Source organism: Anopheles coluzzii, chromosome 3 (assembly GCF_943734685.1).
Source record: "Anopheles coluzzii chromosome 3, AcolN3, whole genome shotgun sequence".
In the NCBI taxonomy this organism is placed as follows: domain Eukaryota; kingdom Metazoa; phylum Arthropoda; class Insecta; order Diptera; family Culicidae; genus Anopheles; species Anopheles coluzzii.
The window spans coordinates 86,234,068-86,259,249 of record NC_064671.1 but is presented as its reverse complement, the minus strand read 5'-3'; the positions used below and the strand labels follow the sequence as shown (position 1 = coordinate 86,259,249).

The window sequence follows — 25,182 nt, the reverse complement described above, 5'->3', positions numbered from 1 at the left end:
AAACGAACACCAAAAGTCTGTAGCAACCTCCACTGAGTCGCTTTTCCACCTGCTCTAGGTGTCTCTTGTCATTCGTTGATTGCATGCACCTTGTCCGACCGAAGTCAGGGCCTTACAGCTAAATAGATCACACAGTGCTACCACAATCAATCTCAGTCTAAGCTGCTGGTTACACGATCGGATCAAACGGTACATCTGGTCGGTCGGTTGGGTTTGGTTGCCTATGCTCATGCCTCGTACCACTTTAATCCAATCGAACTAAAACAACGATACGCTTCATTAGCACGTGCTTTTGGTACGGTGTATGATGTATGTAGGGGCATTGAAGAGGTACTGTGTTCAGAAGCTCTACCACCTGTCACAAAGAAGAAGAGAAGAAGTGTTTTTTACATTATTTTATTTATTTTTTCAACCCGATCCGTGTCCAACACGTAACGCGATCATGGTAACGAGATGCAACCCGATCTCCGGTTACGGCTTGTTAATTTGTGTCGAATTCTTTCACGCATGCATAACGAGCCGGGGGTTGAATCGGTCGTGGATCAGCATTGAACAAATTGAGGTTATTACCGATGCTGTCGTTCGAGACGGTTGTTTTCTAGCTGATGAAAACCGTTCCTTCAATGCAGTCTGGCTCCGCACATTTGATTGACTGTTTTAGTTTGTATTGCTAATGTGTTTGAAACTAGATCAGAAATAGAAGCGTCTGAAGGCGCAACTTCTTATTCCAATGGCTCAACAATGTCAACAAGACCAAATATTTCAGAATAAATACCCCTTTTTAATCGGTTCCACGAACGAGCAAACGAGCTGGACGTGAGAAAACGTACACCGAGCGCCTTCGAGGTTGATCGTCTTATTTGTGCATACACATACATTTGAAATCGTCACGCCCGCACCCGGTGATTTATTCAGATCATTCAAATCCTTCAGACATCCTGGTTGAACAGAGACGGCCGACCAAGAACGCCATGGGTTCCACTTTTCCGTGATGGATTGGCATTTTTTGTCCCTCCAGACTCGCCATTCTCCGCCATAAGCGGCTCACACGCATCTTCAAAACTTCGTCGCGCTCAAAGTACGTGTCGCGGATGGGTAAGGTGTGGCATTATGCAAATTCGGCGGATGATGATTGTTTGGAGTCTCCGAAAGGCTTATTATTGCCAAACACTGCTTGCCTTGAGGCGGGCTGAAGTTCGTTGAACATAGGAGATTCTCATCGATCCTCATCGATCTTCCTATAATATTGAACAATGGCACAAAAAACACGACACACAAACACGTAACAATTTTGGCGCTAAATCTTTCCCTGGATGGTTGCATGCTCCCGCATGCATCACAGGCTGACCGTGAGCTGAACTTGAAAGCGAAAACGAAAGTAAAAATGGACCTCCTCCTAAATGGCAAACGGATCGCGTGCTGCTGGCTACAATCCCGCGAGGCCTTACGGGCGAATGAATGAATATTTATGCACGCCAATGTTGCCTTTTCTAATTAGCGGCAGCGGGGAGGGGGAGTAGGAGTGTCCATTTGCGGACGCCCTCGCTTTGGAAGGCGCCAGCGCGCGTGCAGCCGGCCGGTGGGACGGGCCGTGTTGATTTTGCACTTACGTGCACCGTTGATTCGGACGCTGCTGGGTGGTTAGGATTTCAACAATTTTGTGTTATTTTATGCGTATGTTTTGAGGTAAGCAGTCAGCTAGGGTTGCGTCCAGATGTGATATTCTTGCATGATTGCCCTTTTAAATAAGTTACAGCTGTTAACCTTTGCACGTTGCATGATCACTGGTTTGTGACAAAAATATTAAAATATTGCTGTCATTTTATCGCACGATACAAGAGATTACTTTCAATACAGCTTTGACACTGTTGACATCAATGGGCATAGTTTATAGGCACCAGTTCTGAAGACTTCACACTTTAAAGCCTACGAGCCTATGATATTCAATTTCTTTATGCCCGATAGCATTGTCCCGCTCATCTCCGTAGAAAAGCCATTTTGAAACGGATACCGATATTGATCGAGTTGGACAATAAAATTGAAATGACTCGTAATGAGCAGCCCCGCGACGACTTGGAAGGGTTCTTTGCCTAATCAATGCCTACCGCAAACTCGAACAGCAATGATACAGCAATCCGAAACAGGTTTACGTGTTTTATTTGTTTTAGTTTTACCGTGCCGTAAGCATTCAGGATCACTTCCAACGCCGCACTGTACTGGTGGTTGCATCACAACCGCACAAGACACAAGATCCGTCTTGTCCAGTTGCACCTTGCACGATGAATCATGGCTGCACACGGCTTAATCTAGCCAACTGGGGGGTAATAAAATAAAGTGTTGCGGTAAAGCCGTTGCACAATTACTTGACCCACCGGTTTGCAGCGCGAAACACAAGCGGCTGCACACGTGGTTAGTTGATCCTTTGCGGTCGATAGGACGTCATACGATTTTGTAATTAATCCTTGATCCTTGAACTCATGGAGCCAGTTGGATCCGTAATGGACCTAGTAGTAGCCAAGAGGCGTTTGGCGAAGGTAAAATGTACCAACAGATTATCGTTTGACTGACAGTTGCTAGACGCAGGAAGATGTAAGAACCAAGATATCGAGACCTAGACTTAAGAACTCGATTCGTACGCCACCGCAAGCTTAGACTCATATTTACATATTTATCTATGTTCTAGCTCAAACTTCGTGCCAATCGTGTCTCTTTTTGATCGGGTTACGGGAAAACACCCCATAAAACCCTTTCGCGATCGCGTTTTCGCGTCAACCCCCCTCAGAAGTAGTTCAAGTTCACGCTCCGTAGGGTGTCACGACGAACGGGCTCAATTACACCATCGAAAGGTGCTAATCGACCGTCAACGGGGGGAACAGGGAGCTCGACAACAGCGTCCAGCGTTTGACACTGACATAAGAATCGTTTAGCCTTTGCGCATTTGCGCGCTGCGGAATGATAAATGTAAACTGTAAACTGACGCGATTGGAAACCCTTTTCTTCGAGCTCCGCCTTGCCTGCCAGGCGTCGATTGCAATCGAATCGCAAGCAAATCGAGCGTATTGGCGTTACGGCATCACGCTGTGGGCACGCTAACTGGGCGTCATTAGTCACTTTCGTCACATCCGAGGTATCTGAGGAATGGGAGATGCTAATTTTTCCGTCCAGATCAGTGTTGGCGTTATGCGGGGCGATGCTCTGAAGATGGCTTAAAAGCTCTTGGATACAGAACGGTTCTTCCAGAACGTGAATAGCATGCAGCTGTGAACTTGTGCTCCTGACAGCAACATCTCAGGAACATCAAGATTACAAGTCAAGACATCTGTTTTGGCGATCAATGTTCAGTTATCAAAGTGATGGCACGACATACGAAGTCACACACCTCCGAGTCGAGACATCGATGAGGATGAGGTGTATCTTAATGCATCAATGCCTCAGGAAAAAAATCTGATGCGTTAATAATTAAATTAAATTAATTCTATTAATTCCCAAGACAACAACACATTGCACTTCCTTGAACAACACATCAGCTTGCTCAGCAATATCTCTGTGATGCACAGTAATCAGCAATCAGCGCGAAACAAAGTACCAAAAGGCGTTACAAAACAACCACCCCTTCAGGTGACCGAGTTCGTACCGGCTGCATTAGATAACACTCGTTTCACTGGTGATATCTTTCACTCACTCTCTCTATCCCTCTACTGCTCTCTTGTCTAACGCTAAAGCTTAAAGCTTTTGGGTTTGGCATGAAATTCAATTTGCCTCAAACGCCCATGCCACCGTTTGTTACGAACGAACCAAAGCGTTTTCGGATGCCGTTGCGGCTAATTAACACCCAGTTTGTTGCGGTTTTGTGCGGTCGCTTTCTTCGCTGTGCTGCACTTTCTTCGGACTTATGCGAGCACACACACAAAAAAAGCCGCAAACCCACCACACGATACAAAAAACCTGAAAAGGCATGGCTAAAGTGCAGCCGGCTGCGAATTGCGCGTGGGTTTGGCGAACGATTAAGCCAACCATACTGTTGGTGGGTAAGCGGGTTGAGGAAAGAGCGTGTCTGAGAGGATCAAGCGCACTATCAGCACGCCATGGTCGAACTGGATCACGCTACAAGGATGTCGCTGTTTTAATGTTATACATTTCATGCCGCGTCCTTTACCATCGAGCCAACGTTCCACCCAATGGAGTCGACTTATCACTAAACACGTGGGTACGGCCCGTTCTGGAGTTACCTTGAGTCGGTGGTGCAGTGTACAGGGACGCAGGGGCACCGCGGCAATAATCGCACAAATAAACTGGTCCGGGAGCACACCTGAAGCAAACTTGAAACTGGAGCACTGGAACTCCACCCCTTTGGAACACGTTTTGCTGCGCTGCTCCAGATAAAATCGGCACCGGGACGAAGGCACCGAAAAACTGATCGATATCGATCGGGGGTAAAACATGGAGTAGAACGAACCAGTGACGTAACCCGTTGTGCGGAGGGTGTTTACCCGACCCCCGGCCCGGTTCGGTTGGGTAAGAGAGAGCGATTGGTCTGATCGACTCACGCTGCTCTATGTTTGTGCTGCAGTGTGCAATTCGTCACCAGCTGCGTTTCATTGCTTTCCCAGCGCGGCCGGCTAGAAGATCGTGTCACGGATCGAGTGTGCCGACGATCGGACAACATAATTCACCTGCTGTTGCACCAGCATCAGGAAGAGAGGCCGCCCGGAGCCGGTGTGGCGTGTTCGATCGATTGAGCCGTTTGTAATTGGCTGTAATGATTGATTTCGTAAGGTTTAACCGGGCGGGTGTGAGATTTATTACTTGCTGTTTTTTTGTTTGTGATTGAAACGATCTCGCGTCTTGCTATCAGTCTCGCTATCTAGCATCGTGTACTGCTGCTTTTACTCTACATAACAAGACTAGGAAGGGGAATGAAAACTATAAAACATAATACCCGTTGCTGGGGTAAATTGAATAACGATTGTTGAGATCTTTGTAGACGATTTCAATCAAAGAGAAAATGGTGTAAGAATCAGGAAGTTGATACTCAATTTAAATCAAATTAATTTTAAGAAATGATTTACTAGGCTTACGCAGGAGCTCATTTTTTCATAGTTTGACCGGAGATTGATTTTTTGTTGCAATTAATATCCTTTAATGTGCAATTTCTGATTTCTGATTGCCACTCTACTTGGCGTGCTAAACCTTTTATTAACCTAGAAACAATTGACGTGCACATGGTACAAATGCGTTGCAATCTGTGCAACGAACGCATCATACTCTCGCTCAATCAGTTCAGGGCACATCTCGCGCTTTCATGCTAATTGTTAGCGGCCAGTTCCAACATTCCCACAGCTATCACGAACGCACCGAAAACACCCCCTTGAATAAGCTGTCGATTATCCGCTGGAGCTGGTGCAATCATCCCGAGGCTCCCCCGGCTAGAGCTAGAGATCGAACGCTTACGACCTCGGCGTGCGATGGCCTTAACCCCTTGCGTGTGGCTGACGTAAGAGATGCGCATCGAACGACCGATCGGATCTTCCATTCTGTGCGTGAACTGTGAGTGAGCACATACAAAAGCCAGGCAGTCCGGTCTGGAAACAATGTGGCTCAATCACAGTCCCTGCCGTAGCTGTGCCATTTCCTAAAACAAGCACCACAGCTAACCTTTGCGTTCGAGTGGTTGTCTAGAGTTTTGCACACTTTTTGATGTGCTACTGACCCGCCGGTAACTGCTAGCCAACATTGACCCTCAGAGTTTTTTGCTTGTCGTTTTGAGCTGAGAGGGCGCCTAAAACACTCCAAAAGAGGATCTGAAACGAGGATTGCGTTTTGTGACCCACGTTTCTGTTCTACATATGCATAATTAGCTACATTTTGCAAAGGTTAATTGTGGCTGACGTTGAACTGCGCTCAGCAAACGAAACCCTGTCAATCTTCGTCATCGTCTACGTCATCGGCTTCTGCCGGCTGTGAAGTGCTGTGTGTGTGTGTGTGGGTAGGCCTGGTTCAAGATCACGACAAACGAATTTGGTAACTGATCTGTATAGAGTAACCGGCAAAAAAAAACATTAACCAATGAAAACAGTGTCCATTGTAACAAGATCCTTTCCGTTTGCGAATTTCCAGCACGACTTCTGGACCTCTGAGTCTCAGCGGCATTGCGTAACGATTCGGGTATAGTTGGATCTCTGAACTGTGTTGGAGAGCCGTATAAGTTGGAGTTAATTCCATCATCAGTGTCACATTACTCTTTTGGGATCAGACAATTCTTGACATCGTTTAATTGGACACAACAATATCTTCGGACAATGTCCGGAACTGTCCTTACTTTTGTTGGAGATGCATTACACCTTTCGGAGGAGTGATGTCGCTCGAAAAATACCTCAGGAACTTTCGCTTACATATTGGTGACAAATTAAGCGAAAGTGTTCGTCGGACATGATGTCCAGTATCCAAAACCTTGGGATCTGTTTCGGATCAATCAGTAGTCAGAGTTCAGCACCGAGCGAACAAGCACATAATGGGGAAGATTAAAGATATTGTTGTAAATCTGTTTTAAATTTCTCTGCCCGCACGATATAAAAACGACGCTCGCTCCAAAAACGAGCAGCAGACGTCTGGGTGAAAGCATCGTTACGCCATCTACGCACCACAGGGAGAGGTTACTTCATCGGCAAGGGAAAGGAAGTGGTCCAGTTATGGTGACGAACAGATTCGACGGGGAACAATTCTTGCGTTATGCAACTTTAGCCTTTGCTGGTGGTGTCTTTCGCGTTTCCCCAGTCCCAGTTTTGCGCAACATTGTAGGCGACAAGACGCTCAGGACGAACAAAAACGTTGGTACAGAATGTCCCGTTCGCTCGCGCGGGTGCAACACCACAAGCACTTCTTGAGCTCTACGAGCTGCGATCGGTGTCTTATGTTTTGCGATAATTTGCGTGGCACAAGTAAAAGGCAATGTAGTACACATGAGCAAGTTTGAAATTGATTTACCATATCCTGATCACGATCGAAAAGGGTGATGTGAATTTATTCGCCGTTCGATCACAATCTCCAACATCGATGTGGCTGCTGCGTTGTCTACCGCTGATTGAGCAAAACCATTTTCGCAGCTTCTTCGGTGTATCCTTGTGCAAATTATTCTTGCGCCCTCCCGCTACGTTTGTCAATTATAATATTCCACTCACGCCGGGCGAACTCAATCACTCGCGCTAATGAATCATGTCACGACGCAACCCGACGCTCGACATCCCACTGTGTCTTCTTTAGGCCGGGATTTGATATGCCCCGCGAGAGAGCTTTGCTACGATTTGGGGCAAAGACGCGCACTTCATATTTCAACTCGCGCGCGCGCGTTTGTGTCTGTGACGAAATTTGCACACATAGTGCGATTTGCAAAGATGTGCATTAAGGTTGTTTTTTCCCCCTTGCGGCGAAGGCGCCAGGAATCGGTTGGAAAGTGATTCTCACGCACTTGATCGCGTGCTCGGCGCTACCGGAGAGTTCGGTTTGTAGCGTGGGAAAGGTCAAACCGTTCTACGATGCATGCGGGTGAGTTATAGGCAAAGCGGTGTCGTTCGTAGCTGAGTGGATATGATGCTAAAGACCAGAAGTCCTTAAGAGAGGTATAAGAATTGGCAATAAAGCGATTACGGGTACTTAGGTAGTCGTCTTGTGGGACTCGTCGGCGAATTAAAGCATGGAATTGAGTGATCTTTAGTGATCCAATAACTATCTTGAGGTTATTCTTGTTGATTGCCGTGAAAGACGTAGAGAGATGCTTGAGTAAATTGCTATGAAGTTCCACACTTAAGACCAGATTTTGAATTCTATAAAGCATCACACAAAGCCCATTTGGGTGTGAAAAGCTTTCCATTAAAAAAAAACTCCCAAGAAACTCTGATCTACTCTCCAGACAAAGCAAACAGCATCATCAGAAGGCATATCGCTAATGCTGTTCTTATTCATTGTGGTCACTACTGTTAGTCATTGTTGCAACTTCCATGTGCAAGCGGCAACTTCTAATTCCACCCCAGACACCGGTTGTCCTCCGGTGTGATCTTTCAGAATGTCTGCCCTTTCCGAGCGGTGCCACGCTGCGTCACCGAAGCATCATGATTATGTTTGCTCCGGCGGTACAACGACGACGACTAATGTTTAATTAATTACCCATTCGTCGATGCACTTCGCAACTGCATTCCATTGCGATGTTGCAGAGTACTGCCGCCACCGCCGGAGCATCCTCTTCGTCACCGCAGAACATGGGCATGTGTGAAGTGGTTTTGCGCAACGATGCACTGCGCTGCAATCGCAATGCGCTATCTCTATGAATAGATGAAACGACGTCTCAACGACGTTTTCAACGCCTCACTGTTGGAGCAGGCCCAGAGCTGCTACTGCGCGCCGTTAGCATACGACGACAACACGCATTCACAAATGGCAAAAAGGAAATCGTCTGATGTTAGATAAAAGGAAGTGAACAAGCGAAACCACTGAGCGGCCAAACACACAATGTTAGAATGTGTGCACGCGAACACATCTATCGGTTGGCTGGATCGCTATCTGGGCAGAGGCGCTACTCCGTACATTTCCCTCCCGATTGTGGGCGATGATTAATCGAACCTGGCGCGAACCCTTTGGCTTCCGTTTGTGCTACTGTGCATGCGATTGTAGTGCTTGACTTGAGAAAATAATACGTTTTTAATTATCTTGTCAGTGGCATGAGATGTTGTGGCAAATGTTTGATTTGGTGGTTGGATTTTATTCCTCTCTTATCACACTTAGGTTTCATTATCTGGTACAGTTGCTCTTTAACCGGTTGAGCCGTTGAGGTTATAATAATAACGACTTGTTAAACGTTGCGATTCGTCAACTCCATGTGCTGGTGAGATAACCTAGCATTAATGTTTAAAGCACCTCCTAATCTGTCTTAATGAGCGTTTATTTATGAGATAGCTTTAATACACCTTTCCGCTGGCTGCTCGCTGCTCCTATGTGCCGCTTTTTAACGTCCAGCGTGGTTGTTATTTTGATAAAATAATAATTTAATGCTCCATACACAGGCATACAGTCAATTTATGATGTTTGTGTACCGTATCACCCGATTTTGCGTAACGGATGTAGCCTAGCGTGACCCGTAGTGTAGTCGTATTTTTGAGCGGCTTCCCGGGAAGGTTGAACTCCCCCAACTTGGCCCACGCACTCTCGCACCGGGACGCACTACAACCCCCGGGTGAGGTACATTCCCAACGCGGCAAGAGATAAGGCGCCAACCGACGACCCAGTTTCGAGGGGACCCCACCACATGCACACAAACACACAGATTGATACATAATCATGCGATGCGGTTTCGTCAAATCTCGCACGCAATCGCGCGCCACCGTCGGGCTCTATCGGGTGTCAATCGATCGACGGCGACGGGGATCGCGTTGCAGACGTGCCAAAAACGCGCGGTAGACAACGGTTTGGCGACATTGCCCTGAAAATGGAAAGGAGAGGAAGGAAAATATGCACCCCACCGGGACAGGAATGACCGAGAAAGGTTGTTTTGATGTCGAGCGATGTGTTGCATAACCCTCAAGCTCTGTCACCCGGACCGACCCGAAAGTTGGGCGAGACCCCCCAACGGTTCCGAAATCGGTTGTGATAGTGACCTGTGTATCATTAACGAATGCCCTGGGGGGAGAGGCTCAGACACAACAGCGAATGTGATGTTTTGAATTCCTCACAAGTTGTTCACCGGTTTTCGGGTCTACCGGGTGGGTTCAATGTTCCAAATTTTGTGGAATTTTCATCCGTCACCACAGACCCAAAACTGCATATTGCAAAACATTCCAATTGGTATAACGTTTACAAAACATTGGAGTTACATTTTGTTCACTCCCATGAGTGTGCATCATTTCCATCCCGCGATCAGCTTCCCTTTTCTGACTGACCGAGGCGGAGGGTTCGTCGCTTGAGGAATCCCGTCCCATCCCGTCCCGTCGATCAACCTTTTGTGGGTTAATATCTCGCCAGGGTTCAAGGTCTTCGTCGTGTCGTGGCGTGATCTGGCGTTGCCCGTTTCCAAACACACTTTCCCTTCTCTCGAGCAGGCCGCGGCTGCTGTCTGCGCTGGGAGACGCCGCGTGAAGATGGGCCGCAAACCTGATGGCCTTTCTCTTTTTTTTTGTTTTGTTGCCGCTCGTGATTTACCACGAGAAGCGTGGAGTATATGTGTGTGTGTGTTTGATGGTTTCACTTTCATTCGGACCGGCGGGGAGGTTAATTTGAAAGATGGTCACGATGCACATTACTGCCCGCCGATCATCGTCCGGCCAGACGCCACAGCCGCTTAGCTGGAGGATGAAGCGAGAGAGCAATGTGCCGTAGTAAATGTTGCCGGGATTACGTGTGCAAATTGCGTATTAACCTTTTACGAACATTCATGTTTTTCATGTGAAATTGTATTTTGAAATCAGAACTTTGCGGATGCATTTTAATTTTGAAAACAACTTATAACAAGATAAGTTATAAATATTCAAAATGTTTGTATGAATCAGTAGCTTCCTTGATTGAACTGATGAAGCATCATCATTATCATCAGTAAGGCGCACAAAGAAGCCTTATTAGAAGCGCTGTGTGCTGTTTCCCTTAGAGGGAAGGATACACAGTCGTGACCCGGGCAGAGTTAATCAATGATCGGCATCCACTGCATAAATCAGCTTGTTCTGAACAATCGATTGTGTGGGAAAATGGACAATCCTAGGAAGCTGTCAATAGCTCACCAGGGCTTGTCTGGGACGAACAAAGCAGATGAAGTCACTAATCAACTGTTGATTGGCAAGCATAAACGATAGTTCCAACAGTTTACCGATGCTGCTGTGCCTCCGCTTTGAAGTGCTTGTATCGTAGCCAGGAAGTGACGTTGTTGTACCGTTTTATGATCCCTGACCATCCAGACACATCCGTCAATTCTGTACGATTTCGATCGTACAGAATCATAACAGATGGTTTTTCGTTAAATGAGTCTTCTTTCGACCGCAGTGTCTTCAACAAAAGATGTAGATCCTGTCGATCCTCGCTCGGCGATCAGGTGGTTTGATCAACGAAATAACAAATTTAATCATCATAAAGCATCTTCCTAGATGCTTGATTGCTAATCAAACCTCTGCTGCGGGCACAGATAAACTGACGATGGCCGTACAGCACTCCCCGGGCAAGGCAAACGATCGAACGATACATTATTTAATTACCTTTTGTACACATTTAAGGCTCCGTTTTATGGCTCTCCAGTTTATGCTCTCCGACCGCCGACGGCGCACTGGGCTAGAGCCATGCAAAGCGCTTTACAGGGCAAGTGTTTTCAAAACATTTTCCTTCCTTCTCGCGAGTATTGATTTAGCAAATGATTGGTCATAAAACTAAGAGACCCCCCAGCGAAGGCGTATCGTCGCATCCACGCGAAACCTTTCGACATCATTCTGTCGTCCACTCGGTCGTCCGCCGTTCAGGGTTCACCGGCTAATCGTCCAAAACGATCCATCATCACCTGCCCGGTGGACGACGATAGCGATCGTCGAAGTAGGGTGCGTCCGGCCGAAGAACTCCACCGCCAAGCGTCACCGAATCGAATCCTGTCATGCTACCCCCTGACGAATTGTGGCAACAACAAAAAATATACCGAGGCACAGATGTGGTTTTTTTATGGTAATAATGGATACTTCGTGTCGTTGGCCGGTGCTGTACATTGTGCGGCTCAGAAGCATCAATCACCGCGCATTGCACAATACTGTTTGTGGTGAGAAGAAGCGAGCTTTTTTTGCGCAATTGCTTGAAGAAAGCATTTGCAAATGATGGAAATGACCGCCGCATGTGGTTGTGGTTTTGTGATGTGATGGAAGTTTGAAGAGCGATGTTTTAGGAACATTGCTGACCATTTGATGTTAGCAATAAGATTTTTAAAGGACCTATAAGCAAGAATCAAACTCTCAATGTTTGATTCCCCAATAGTTGCTATTTAATCCCACTAGTACCAGCTATAAACACTCAATTCTTCAGTATCTTCAAATGGATCTGAGTTCCCTAACACTTGCTCAACCTTTTGCAAATCCTTGCAACCCACAAGAGAGTTTCATACTGCATTAAGATTCGGTTGATTTAATCCCCTCAGAGCCCTTTGCTACTAACACCACGTGCCACTCAATGTTCGCTGACCATCTGCTGACCGCATTAGATAATCCCACCGGACAGCTTTTGTGCAGCTCTCTATAGCCACCGGTCAGCCGCAACACATTTTCACACCTTTTTATCCCCCTTACAAAGACACTATACTAGGCTTCGGAGCTAGAAGATCGACATCAGCGTCATCGATTAATGCAAACGCGGCAGACCTGCTTGTCCGCGGATTCAGGTCGACCAGATACGGCGTAAGCAAGCCCACAAGGACGGTCTAACTGTGCAACCCCCATGGGACTCAATCGGTGGCTCAACCGGTGCTCACTGCCACAACATCTTCTGACCCAATGACCGGGGCCGGCACGAGCAGGATGTTATATAAGTTCTGGATGAGCTTGTTTCTTGCACGATTTATTAATTTTCAACCATTTACAACATCACCATCGCCGTGTTTCCAAACGCTTCGCCCACGGATTAACACGGTGCCTAACGGTTGATACAGAAAGAGAGCGTGCTGTGTGAGCATACAGACGGACGGACGGGATTGTGGGTTGCATCCCGGGTTCGATGCCTACAACTCGAAGGTCAACGATGAGTTGGATTTTCGGGTCGCGAAATGCGGTCAAGGTGAATGGATTGCCAGGTTGCGCTCGGCCTATCGAACAATGTTGGATGTTGGATCGAGTCGGGATTACGTGAACGCACGAGCGTGAAGAATGCACCGATTACGATTGCATCTGGAACGATCTTCAAGGTTGCACCCGGGAGAGCGAAACAGGATTTCAGCGGATGTCTACGACATACCAACCGATCAACCTCAAGATATTGGAGCTCAGGAGTTCGTTACCTGGTTACACATTAAAATCAAATCAAACCAATATTCAATTCCCCTTTTTAAAATCATAACGCCCCTGCTGGAACCAGTCGAAGGGCTCTCGTTTGTTTTGTATTTGCTGCGTTTAAAAATAACCCCAAGTCCAACCAGAAAACTGTGCAACTCCGCTACCCCAAGCTCCAAACCACGAGACACGAGACGATTGCGACAGCTTGACAGTTTAATGGTGCGGCCCCCGGTTTGCCGGACAGAGTTTATGAGCTGTACGCTTTGTTTTAAGTTACACGTGCGCAGCTCCCTCGACAAGATCGTCGAAAACGGTCACCCGAAAGGCCAAATGCCACTTCACTCGGATCGTTTCGGCGCGTTTCGGAGATGATGCTGCGCACACACGCACACATTGGCCAGCACTCCCGAAAACGCAAATGCCCTTGCGTCCATTAACCTTTCGGCCCGTAGCGTGTAGTTCAAAAAGCATCACTATTTTTATGAGCTTTTATGTTGTTTTTTTTTTTGGCGTTGAGTGCGCTGTCCCTCCGGCGCGCTGCGGGGGAGTCTAGGGTGAAGATGTAATCTAGAAATTAGGAAACCGTTGAACATACACATTGGATGTCATTTTGAGGTGGGTTGGAAAAGCCCCTCAAGCACCTCAAGGATGACAATGCTTCAACATGACGATGCACGTGTTTCGTGTGCGCTAGATCCGTTAGCGTGATGTGGTTGTCTGAAGAAGGTTACAAATGTTTCATACTTACTTTCATTTTTCTCTCTCTCTTTATTCCACAGGAGGGTAGTATAGGTCATGAACTAGTGATAAAGCCAGTGCCAACCGACATCTCCCAGGCGGAGGATGGAAGTGTTCATCACGTTATTTATAAGCGCAAAGCCCACGAGGAGCACAACGACCAGTTTAGTGATTACGGTACGGGTCTCACATTCTCACACCTCGCGCGAAGTTCACAGTTCGTGGTGCAATTAAAATAAAATTCCTCTTTCCTTTTGCTTCGAAAAATACAGCATTCATGGAGCCGGACCGGCTGCAGAAACGGTTTCGAACCAAGCGGAGCCCGCAAGCGTACTACAAAAGCTCGCGCGCCATCGATCGGACCATCTACCCGGAGATACTGGTGATCGTCGACTACGACGGGTACCGGCTGCACGGCGGCGACAACGTGCAGGTCAAGCGCTACTTTGTCTCCTTCTGGAACGGTGTCGACCTGCGGTACCGGCTGCTGAAGGGGCCGAAAATTCGCATCAGCATCGCGGGCATCATTATCTCACGGGTAAGTGGCCACCATTCCGTATTAATGCCCCGGGTCCATCCGCCCGGGCCAGAACCCCATGGGGCGGGGAGTGTTTTAAGTGTCGGTTTTATTGGAGTGCAGTGAATGTTGCACCAATTTGTTGCAGCCTTTAGAGTTTAGAGGTCCGGTGCACCTTGTGTGGGAAAGATGAGTTCATTTAAATGCTGTTGGTCTTCCCGCCCTGCTTTACGAGCAGCAAATGATCGCTATCGAAGGATCGACAGCGTTTAAGTCGATTCTTTTTCGGGTTTGGACAACCATAAAATTGGTTGTGCAAGATTTTACGATCTTGGTGTGGGTTTTGTACGAGCAAATGATAAGAACACAAAGAAATAATACATTTAGAATGCGCTCAAGAATGCAATCATTTCACATCAGCTTTCTTTGATAGTATTGAATCACTTTTGGTAGCACATTTACTTGCGTCAGAATTGCTATTTTTCCCTCCAAATGGGCTGCAATTACTAATAAACAATGCTGTAATAAGTGACCAATTTAACAATCTCACTGACAACATCTGAATGTGCCTCAACGTCCATCGGAACCTCCAATTAGTGTGCTATAAGGCACGATTGGCCACCACACGGCACAGAATGACACGAACTCATGCACAACAGCTCACATGTCAAATTAACAACAGCTCAGAGAGGAAAGCTACGTGCAACCTCCCCATGTGCGCTTGCGGAATACTACTTGCCAGACATCCCAATTTAACCGCTTACACGCTGATCATCGCACATGTTTTGCGTGACATTTACACCGCTTTTTTCGTCCCCTTCCCTTCTCCTCCCTGATGCACTATGAAGATCCTTTCCCAAAATAGCAACCACCATTGCCGTTAGCGCAGTTACCGAAATAGTTTCAGACTTGCGACACCGGTTCTTGCGCAACTGCGACTACATTCATTAGCTTTTTTTCTCTCACTCTCTCCCTCGGTGTGAAGATGAGTCTCACTAGACAGTGTTGTCAATTTGACCAGCTCCCCAAGTGGACAGGATCTTGGTGATGAGGCAAACGATGGTCAGCATGCTACATCCATCAAGCTCTAAATCCTCAAGCACCTCAACCAGTCCAATGCCAGTGCGGCTTAGCGAAATGGTGTCCTCCCTGCCGCTCTACCAGCCTGTACCAGCTGATGTGATCACTGACACAACACACACACACACACACAAAACGCTTGACGCAGGCCCGGAGGTAAGCCATCTCGAACGATTAATCTATCCGTCAAAGCGGATGAATTCGTCGTAGCCACCGGCACTGGGTCAGCAAACGCGCTTTTGTTGCGTGCTAGAACTGCACGCGACGAACCTAAGCGACTGACGAAGATATACGCGCTCAAGCATCAAGGCGGGAAACCGTAACCAATTTCGGAACCATCTTAACGCAAAAGGGTGTCACAGACGATCAAATGGCAATTTCGGTGTGCGTCCGGAGCTAATCGCGTCGCGCGAATCTGTCATAAAGTGTGGCTTGAATGACGATCGGAATCGGGTAGCCAAAAATAGGTACAATTTTGAATCTTGAGATCTTTAATTTTGAAAAAAAAAGAGCAAGAAAGCACTCTTTTGGATGCAAACTGCAGCCCCAAGCTACGCTGTCGATAGGTCGAGTCCTTCACCTTTTCCGTTTAAATTAGTATAAATCCGATTCACATTTGTTAAGTCCGCGAGGAAGCTGCGTTGGTGAAAGGAAAAGTTAAAACTGTTCTCTGCTGGAGGATGATATTTATCTGCTTTCCGATCCAAATTGATCGCACACACACACACGGCGATGATCGAGCGCAATCATCACATGGGGACGTTGATTAATCGCGAACGAATGTGAACCATTAATCCTTCAATGCACAGAGAGGGGGATCTTAAAGTGACAGATCGCAAAAAATCAACGCTCGCGCGCGACCAATCTGTGAGTGACAAAGAGCAAATAACGAATTGATCAGAATCGGCTCATCTGTTCAGGGGCAAGTGCGTTTTAATTTCTACCCGTTTTTATTCGCACGCGAGCGCATAAATAAAGCATAGACTCGCTTATGGCGGTTTTTTGTGTGTGCTGCCACTTCTCAACCCGTTCTATTGACCACTTGTCATCACTTTATTTCTGCACGCAAGTCGAAGGACGAGACTGCCTGCCCCGTCGTCTCGTGTTGATATTTAGTAATTTTATTTATTTTGTATTTCATTACCACTCCATCGCTCCAGTTTGCCCACACAAGCGGGGCTTAACTGTGTCATTGTGCGTCGCGTCGCACAGCAACCGACACTAATGGTGAGCGTTTACAATTAATCAAACACCTGTCAGCACCCGCACATGACGTGCGTATGACACAGCCCGCCAAAGGGATGGATATGAGGCCTGTGTCAAGGTTAGGTGCTCTCCGTGCGCGAATCACCCCCGGACCTCACACTGCGTACGGTGCAAGACCACTTTTTTCTGGGTTCTGGGGGTTTTCCGACGTTTTTGAAATGGAAATGTATTCCTTGTTTTTGCCGCCATCGAGACATAAAACATGCATTCCCAACCGTAGGCCCTTGTCTGGGAGTCAAGTGAGTCATCGAGCAACTCCGTCCGATCTGACAGGTAGTTGACGGGGAAGCCCTTACTCAAGATTTCGATCTCTAAATCATCAGAAATCGCATCCTCACATAAAAGTGCCACATTTTGTTGCAATATTTTACAATTCCTATGCAAAACACATATGTGCTCTTGATTCCACGATCAGGTCTCGATGACCTAGGGGGTGCTCTGCTCGGTGCATACCGCGTACAGCGAGGACATCTCAGGAATCTCGTTGCAAAAGCTCCTTTCGAAAAAGGCAAAATGTCATTCGGAGATGAAATTTCGTCACGCTGCACAGGTCAACCTCTTTGCGGGAGCTCGATGTAACCTTTCCATCTTCGTTGACAGTGAAGCAAAAAATAACGGAGTACCCTGTCCATCACCTCGTGCCTTTCACGTGATCTTTCACGTGGAGCGGCGAATCTAGATCGTATTTTGCATCCTGTGTGTAATGACCCATGTAGGGCAACGGTTTTGCCAAGGTCAATCGTCCATTCCCCGTATTTCGGGATGTTGTGTACCAATGGTTGAGATGACCGTCTGTCCCATCCCATCACGCAGGTTGTTTGCGTTCCGTGCCGGTCGTACATCAACTCCAAAAACACACAGAATACACTTGTTCATTTACTTGTAAATCAGTAAAATGAGCTTTTTTGGGGCTTTTTGTCTGTGCTACTCAGCAACAGCCGACTATGGGTGGATCGAGTAAATCCACCTGATCCACAAACACTTGGTGGCGTGGCGGTTTGTGTTTCACGCGAATGCGAAATCGGTCGCGGCCTGGGGAAGAAGACGGATCGGCGCGACGGTACCGGCGGCTGAGACATAAACTACAGTTTTATAGCTCGCGTCTTCGGCTTCGTGCGGTGGCGGTCGCGGTGGCCGCTGAGATGAAGATGAAACTCCCCATCCGAAGCGAAGATGTCCAGCAGCCCGGCTGACGACCGGTTGGCTGGCTTGGTCGCGGAGTGCAAATTAGCATACCCGTTTGTCTAGTTCTGCTCCGTCGATATCGCCGCTACGAGTGGCTTTCGATGTGTACGTGCCTTTATCTTAATCGGCTGTAGAAACTGACCAGTTGTCAGGGAGGTTTTATCTGCAGTCTCTTGGTGTGTTTGTGTGTGTGTTTTTGGGGAGGCTAAAATCACGACCAAAAACCTTTAACCACAAGAGACTGGACTGGACCGGGCCGGACCGATGCGAACGAGCCGGTCGGATATGGATGAGTTAGAATGTCGTCATTATTACTACTTCCAACCGTCCAGATGGTCCGTCCGCTCGGGAAAGGGTTAGATAATCAGGGGTGCGGTTGTCACACTTACACCGTGAATCATTTAGAATCTAAAAGTGTGTGAGTGCGTTCCAGTGAAACAGGTAGAACTGACCGGAGTTTATGGGATTTGAATATTTTTAACCTGGTGAAACCAACTCACTCACTTGCTTAAATACTAGCGAAACTACCATTGCCAAACTAACCGAAGCCAAGCCGATCGTTTGCTGCACGTTACAACCGGGCAAGGTTAAATACAACATCCGTCACCCACCGTGCCCGCTCCATAACCTTCAGAGCTTGTCAAACAAACCGTCGATAATGAGCAAATAGATCAAACAGCGTTTGTGACGACGAAGGGGTCGGAATGGGTTTGAACAAAACCACAACCACCACATCGTCTTCAGAGCACGTGTTTGCACAGCAATCCTCTCGGCTGTGCCCACTCTCCAATGGGTGAGGAGCAGCGATGAGAAACTGAGCATTGAATTCCAATGATCCAAAGTGCACACACAAAAATGCACATTTGTGCAAGTGAAACACACTGCTGCAGACGTTTGACGATGCGCGGACGATCTTGTGTGTGTGTGATGACTACACAATGTGAACACTACGCACACACACTCGGACACCCGGACACTTCACGTGCGACGTCTTTTAGGACGGCGAAACTGTTTTGATTGATGGTTTTTGGTCCCAGGGAACGGATCCCTGTGTGGTTTGGCGCAATACGCGTTTCCAGCAGCAGCAAAAGAAGAAGAAGAAGAAGAAGAAGAAGAAAAAGAAGCAAAAATGCTGTTGTCCGAGGACGACGTTGATGTCCAAGATTGGATCGCTCAGCACGACCCCGTAATGGGATCGAGTGGCATTGAATTGAGATGATTGCAAAGACCGGTAGGGCACCACACACGCTTCGGAACAAACGAGAGCGCTCTCGATGACGATCTAGTGCGCGGGGCCGATTGAAGCTAGCCGTTGGGCAACTGTGCGTTTTTGGTTTTTTTGCAATTTGCAACAATAGACGAAACCCCATGCTCAGAAAAAGGTACTGTATTAAAATGACGACTGGGGTTTTCTGAAGTATATGAGAGAATGCATTAGAACATGTAGTAGTGCACTTACTGCTATGCCTCATTACAGATGCTATGTTGAAACTAATGTCTGCACGTCGTGTAGAACAAAATTAATTCATCGCCTCCAAAGCAACACGTTTGGACGGGCGCACCACCATCTAACGTACACTTCCGGTCGGGGCGCGGGGAAATAAATCCTCCACCCTCCCCCTCCCTCCCGTCCCCAAGCAGTCGTGTTAATTTTGATCTCGCTCCACGCTCCGCTAACTACGTCTTAATTGTAGGAACCTGTCGAAACGTTTAACGTGGCAATTATCTGAAATTATCGACAATTATTTGCAACCCCCTCTCCGGTGAGATGGACACTCCTTCGCATGCTTGAGCAACCGGACTGAATTGACAAGTGATACAACTGCTATCAAGCATCAAGTGGCAAGGGTTTTCCAGGCGAAATTCGCACGCATAAATAAATATATTAGGCTTCGCTTTTGAAAATGGTAGCATTGTGTGTTTGAATGATTTGATTGTTTAGTTGTTCAGATCATACAATTCGACGTTTGATTCATTTAGAATTCGATGTTAAAGCAGTTCAAGGTTAGCTTTGGCATTAGGACTTCTAATCCGTGAATGAATGGATCATTAATAGGTTATGATTAAATTTGTAATATTGAAATCTCCCTTTGCCTGATGATTTCAAAAACTACATTCATGTTTACAGGGCTTGTAATTTTATGTTATGAATTTAAATCAGTTTGGAAAAGCCTTTTAATGAGCTTTTCTTGGGAGGTTTTTGGACAATAGAATTGTCAAGAACAATTTAAATATAATTTCAGCTACAGTTGATCTCTCTAGGGATAAATGTTTCTTGCTTTACAGTATCTAGTGAACTATTATGTTTTGTTTTTGAGGTGACATATCCTCGAAAATGTATTACCAAGGCTCGAGAAAGTATGCCAATTTTCTTAAAAGAAAAAAAAAATGTAAAGAATTGTTAAATTCGGTCGTAAGTTTGCGATTTCATGCACAATCTGTCGTCCTTTTCGATCTGTCAACGACCTCATCAAAAGCACCCGACTGCATCTTTGACCCAATTCTAAATCAGCATTCCACATCTTGCACCGAGTTGTTTGTTTTGACGAGCACAAGTTCGAATGAAAAACAAACAGAAGAGATGAGAGAAAAAAAAAACATCCCAAACGGTCAGCCATTCATCCATTTTTCGCATTTCGTAAAAGGGCACAGACGGGGTTGCCGGACAGCCCTTTGGCGATTCGCATGACGCATGCTGTGTGCAGGTACCTGTTTCTCTGTCTGTCTGTGTGTTTGGATGCAAGCAACATACGCGCACGCTAAAAACCATCAACAACATTAACGTGTCGCAATGCGCGAGCATCGTGACGGACGCTCGCATACCCCTCCGATTACCCATATTGACCTTTACTGTTGCCCGCGCACACTAATTAGTGGTGCCACGAAAGAATCGACGACCTACATCCACAACGGTATCGATTGTTTGATTCAATTAAGACCTGATTTTTTTTTCGCCGCTTCTTACCGAGCCGTTCTCGCAACAGTTTCGATCGGACTGGCTTAAAATCGTCATTTAGATGGCCTCTAGCTCCTCCAACCAACTAGAAAGTGATGCAACACAGTAAGCCCGTGTGCAGCTTTTGTTTTATTTTACCAACACCCCAACACCGGCTGCGCAAAGTGCATTCCTTTCTATTAACCTATCTCTTGAGCGGCCGACAGCGCCAATTTCACGGGAAAGTGCCGAGAAACAAATCGATACGATGATTGGGCATTCGATCGATCGACTCCGCCGCAAGAGTGCTACATCATGCCCCCTCCCCCTCTCTCCTCGATCGCTTCATAAAGCGGGTGGAAAATGCGCCCCGTGTCTCAAATGTGTGTGCTGAGACCTCTTGAGACAATATCATACCCCGCACGCGGCTTGCCTTCTTGCGCAAGCACAGCGCTCTCAGTGGCACAAATGATCGAAAGTGTGAAATGTGTGAGCACATGCCCTCCGGTGTACCTTGGTGTACCAGGTTCATTGCAAAACGGTGGAGGAAATGGTAGTTCCGGTTGGTCCCTTTTGGTCCCCGGAATCGCAACTGAACCGGATACTGAACGGTTGCTGCAAGCGCCGGCACGATAACGTTTTAAATGCTGTGCCGTGGATGAGCAGTTGTGCAATGGGGTAGAGTGGCGTACCTTTCGACCCACAGAATCGCAAACGGGCATTCGCCAATTTATTGCCTCGCGCAGGAACAAGGGTGCCACCATCACCGCAGCACCGCCAGGTTCCTTTGCAATCGCTGCTGTAGTACCATTTTATTGTCCCTTGGAGAATCGCCTTTTATTGAGCGACATACACACACACACATCGCCACGGTCAGTCTTGATTGGTCATTTTTGACATTTTACAGTTGTAAAATATTATTGTACGGGAGACATCGGGGAATCGGCCGAAACGAGAAAACACAGCTGGCCCGGGCGGCCGAAAGGTCAGCTATGGCTGTGGCTGAGAACAAACGGTTGGGGTTTGACATTTCGCTAGAAATGTCGTAAATTGGTAACAAAGTTTTGCTTTACAACTGGCTGGCGGGGTCTGATGGCGTCTCGTTGAGGTCGTTACTTTTGAATTAATTAAAAAAGAAATACTTTTATTTCACCGTGAATAAATCTGCCATTTCTATTACGCCAATAATGGTCAAACCGTACGCAACCCCACGTCCAGTGTCACAGTGAGCACTGCATTAATGTGTGATTTATTGTGCAAAACGTTAACGCCATCCCGCTAAGGATGCGAATGCCAACATACCCGCGACCGCGTATCGCAAATCAAATCGATCCGTTGGCAAGTTTAAGCCCATTTCGATACCGATTTGCCATCGCACGGGCACGGGTTGCGATCGGTGTGTTTCGACCGCTAATCGCTAATGGCGTGCAGGCGGGAACCAATTTCGGGCTGCGTCGACCCGATCGTAAAGCAGGATACATTTTTATGAGCGACCCCAAACACCGATTAGCATACTTGTATCGGGGGGTTTTGGTTTTGCAGAGCGTATTTACCGACATCCACCGGAGCTGATTTGATATGGATTACCAATTTGGAGAACACATGAGCGTGTCACGCGGGCTTTGCGATTAGGCCAAGATCGTTCTGCCAAGACTGCAGCGCTGTCAAGTGAAACCGATAAAACGAAACCGATACACCCGTTGCACATTAATTAATAAACATTTAATTCAAAACTTTAACCCCCTCTTCTCGCTAGAAGAGAGAAAAAAACAGTCGATGAGAATTCTTTATCACCTACTCAGGCTACTGGGGCCGGTAAGATAAACGGTTTATGCTACACGCCGCTTCGATAAGCAAAACGCGACGCGCGCTGCCACAAAATTCCCCAAACATCGCAATCTAATCAACACGGAAGCAAAAACTCCCCACCGGACCTTTCCGCTTCCGCTGCTCGTAAACTATGCTGCAAGTCGCTAATTTGTTTGTTTTCCACCACGCGGAGCAGCGCAGCCAGCGGAGCGTTCTTGGATACAACACAATTCATTTTAAACGCCCCATTAAAAGAGATTTGTGTAAAGGAAATGTTACGTTTGGTGTGGGGCAAACCGTGGGGTTTGCCGCGACCTAAGCCGTTTTCAGACCACGAGCGCCGTTCATTAGTGAGGTTCGTCGCTTCCGTGTGCCAGTTGAAGTCTTTTGTTCTTGAAGCGCGTGCTGCTGAAAGTGAGCGATTATGTGCGGGGAGAATTTTGTTCATTTGTTCAATGCGATGTTGTGTTTTACCCGAAAACGCACCAAATGATGACTTAATGTTCTTTGTCTGTGCTCTGCAACCCATCAATCATTGTGTCCGAAAGTTTATTCTTCCAAAAGAATCAATCCCTGTGTAATGTAATTTCTGTGAACGACATGAAGCAACTGAAACTTAATGTTTCCTTTTATCGTTTGTGATTTTTACACAATTGAATTAGTATCCATTGCTGTTACGAAAGACCACCAAAACGACGAAATGGTTGCCCACCGAGCACAATGACGCGTTTGACAATTTTCGGGCGAGACTTTCCATTTGAGACCCCGGCGCAGCCAGCCGACCGATGCACAAATACAAACAAAACCACCCGGGCAAGACGAAGCGGCCAATCCCACTGGTAAACCACTTTTACAGCCACCATACAGTGCTGCTCTTCAGTGCTGTGCTCAGTGATTGTTTAATGCGCACTAACCAAAACATTTACGCTCCACCATCATTCCTCCCAAGACAAAGGATGCGGGGACCACAGGAGCCTTCGTTGGGGGCAGGGCAGAATGCAGAATAATTGAACACACAACGAGCACGAGATTGTCATTCTTGTGCGAACCCCCTAAAGCCTTTGAAACTGGGCAAGACAATGGAGGGCTTTCGGCTATGAATCTTCTTCGTTTCATACCGTAACAACGAAAACAGCATTATGCCACGGCAACAGCCACCCAGTGAGGGTGCGGTCTGCCTTTGACACCGGTGTTGCGTTCAGTGTACGCTTTGGGAGTATTTTTTTTCGTTTTTTGTTGAAAAAGCAACACACAAAAATGCGAACCACGATTAAAACTAACATATTTAGGTGGTAAAAAAAACCGACAACAACAACCAAGGAAAGGTTATTCTTTTCACACCTTCTGCACGGCTCGCTGCTGCTTGTAAAGTTTATTTTTGCTAATTGAAACGCCCGGCGGGGCCGGATGAACTTTAGCGGAAGTTAATTATTCTCGCGTTAAATTCGAAGCGACCGGCAGTTCCAACACCTTCCGGCGGCCATGGGTTAGTGGATGATTTTCGGTCGGAATTTATGATTATTGTCACAACTGGTGCTTCACCACAGAGAATTCACCTGCGACACAATGGACATCATCCCTCCCCCCTCTGCCGGCCATTTCCGCTCGTGATTATGCTGCCAAATTTACGATCACCATCGTCGCCCGGGTCGACGGACACACATGGCATGCTAAGAATGCCACCCTTTTTTGCGAAATTGTTTGCCGAATTTTTTTTTTCTTGTTTGTTGTCTTCCCTTTTCCCCCCTTTCGAAAGGACCGTTAATCTGGGAGATGCAAAAACAGAAAAGAAGAGCATTCTTTCGTTTTTTTTTTTTGTTCAATTTCGCTTCGTCCTGAAACTAGTTCGCCTCTGTATACCCTCAGCACCGCACACACACCCACCCGCAAAAGTCATCACTTTCACGACACCTTCATCCTTTCACCCCGTCCCGTCCGCAATGCTATCCAAAGTATCCGTTTTTATGATCCAGCTTCATTAATCGATTTCGGGGCCGGCTATAATTAATGTGAATATGCAAATTGATTCACCATCATTCACCCTTTCAGCGAACTGTTGGCCGTCTCATTTGCCGTCCGGCCGCCGCTCGTCTGGCCTGTCTTCCCCTGCCCTTCCTGGATTTTGGCGGATGGTATCGGTTCTGATGAATGCTGCTACTTTGTCATAGCGGATAAGATTGCTGGCTGGGCGGAGGGTTGAATTTGCCCGCCGAGCAAAAGCCGCACACGCTCGCTTAATATCGCACAATCTCAACTCTCACATCTCGTTCTCATCAAACGTATCGGCGTGGGGGTGAACAAAACCCCCCAGACAAACACACGTGTGTGTGTGTGTGTGTGTGCACAGAGAATGCGTTCTTTTCTTCCTCGTGTCACCCCGGAGAACTGGAGATGGAGCGATTGTTTTTGCTGATTTGTACCGTACAGTCCCGATCGGAACAGGTGGCTGGTTCGTCTAACGATTCGGCGGCCGAAGCTAAAATCAAGATCAAGGAGCGCAACAACTCCTAATGACACTTCTCCCACTGCTGGACCTCCGGTCACCCACCCAGCAACGATAACGCCCATGGGCAAAAAAAACGGGGGAGCGAAAAAAGAATCAAAAATACCGATCTCAGCGCGACATTTTGTTGGTGGCCAGGTGCTCAGGTGTTGAGAAGCGT

General features: G+C 47.1%; 1 protein-coding gene across 16 annotated transcripts in view; it reads left to right on the top strand.

Annotated features, from left to right (window-relative positions):
* LOC120955935 (venom metalloproteinase 3) overlaps positions 1-25,182 on the top strand; it is a 90,488-nt gene that overhangs the window by 50,590 nt on the left and 14,716 nt on the right. For all 16 annotated transcript variants that reach the window (XM_040377188.2, XM_040377185.2, XM_049609150.1 and 13 more), the window contains exons 6-7: positions 13,769-13,904; positions 14,000-14,265. In XM_040377188.2, coding sequence (XP_040233122.2) covers positions 13,769-13,904; positions 14,000-14,265 — 402 coding nt within the window. The remainder of the gene's footprint in view (positions 1-13,768; positions 13,905-13,999; positions 14,266-25,182) is intronic.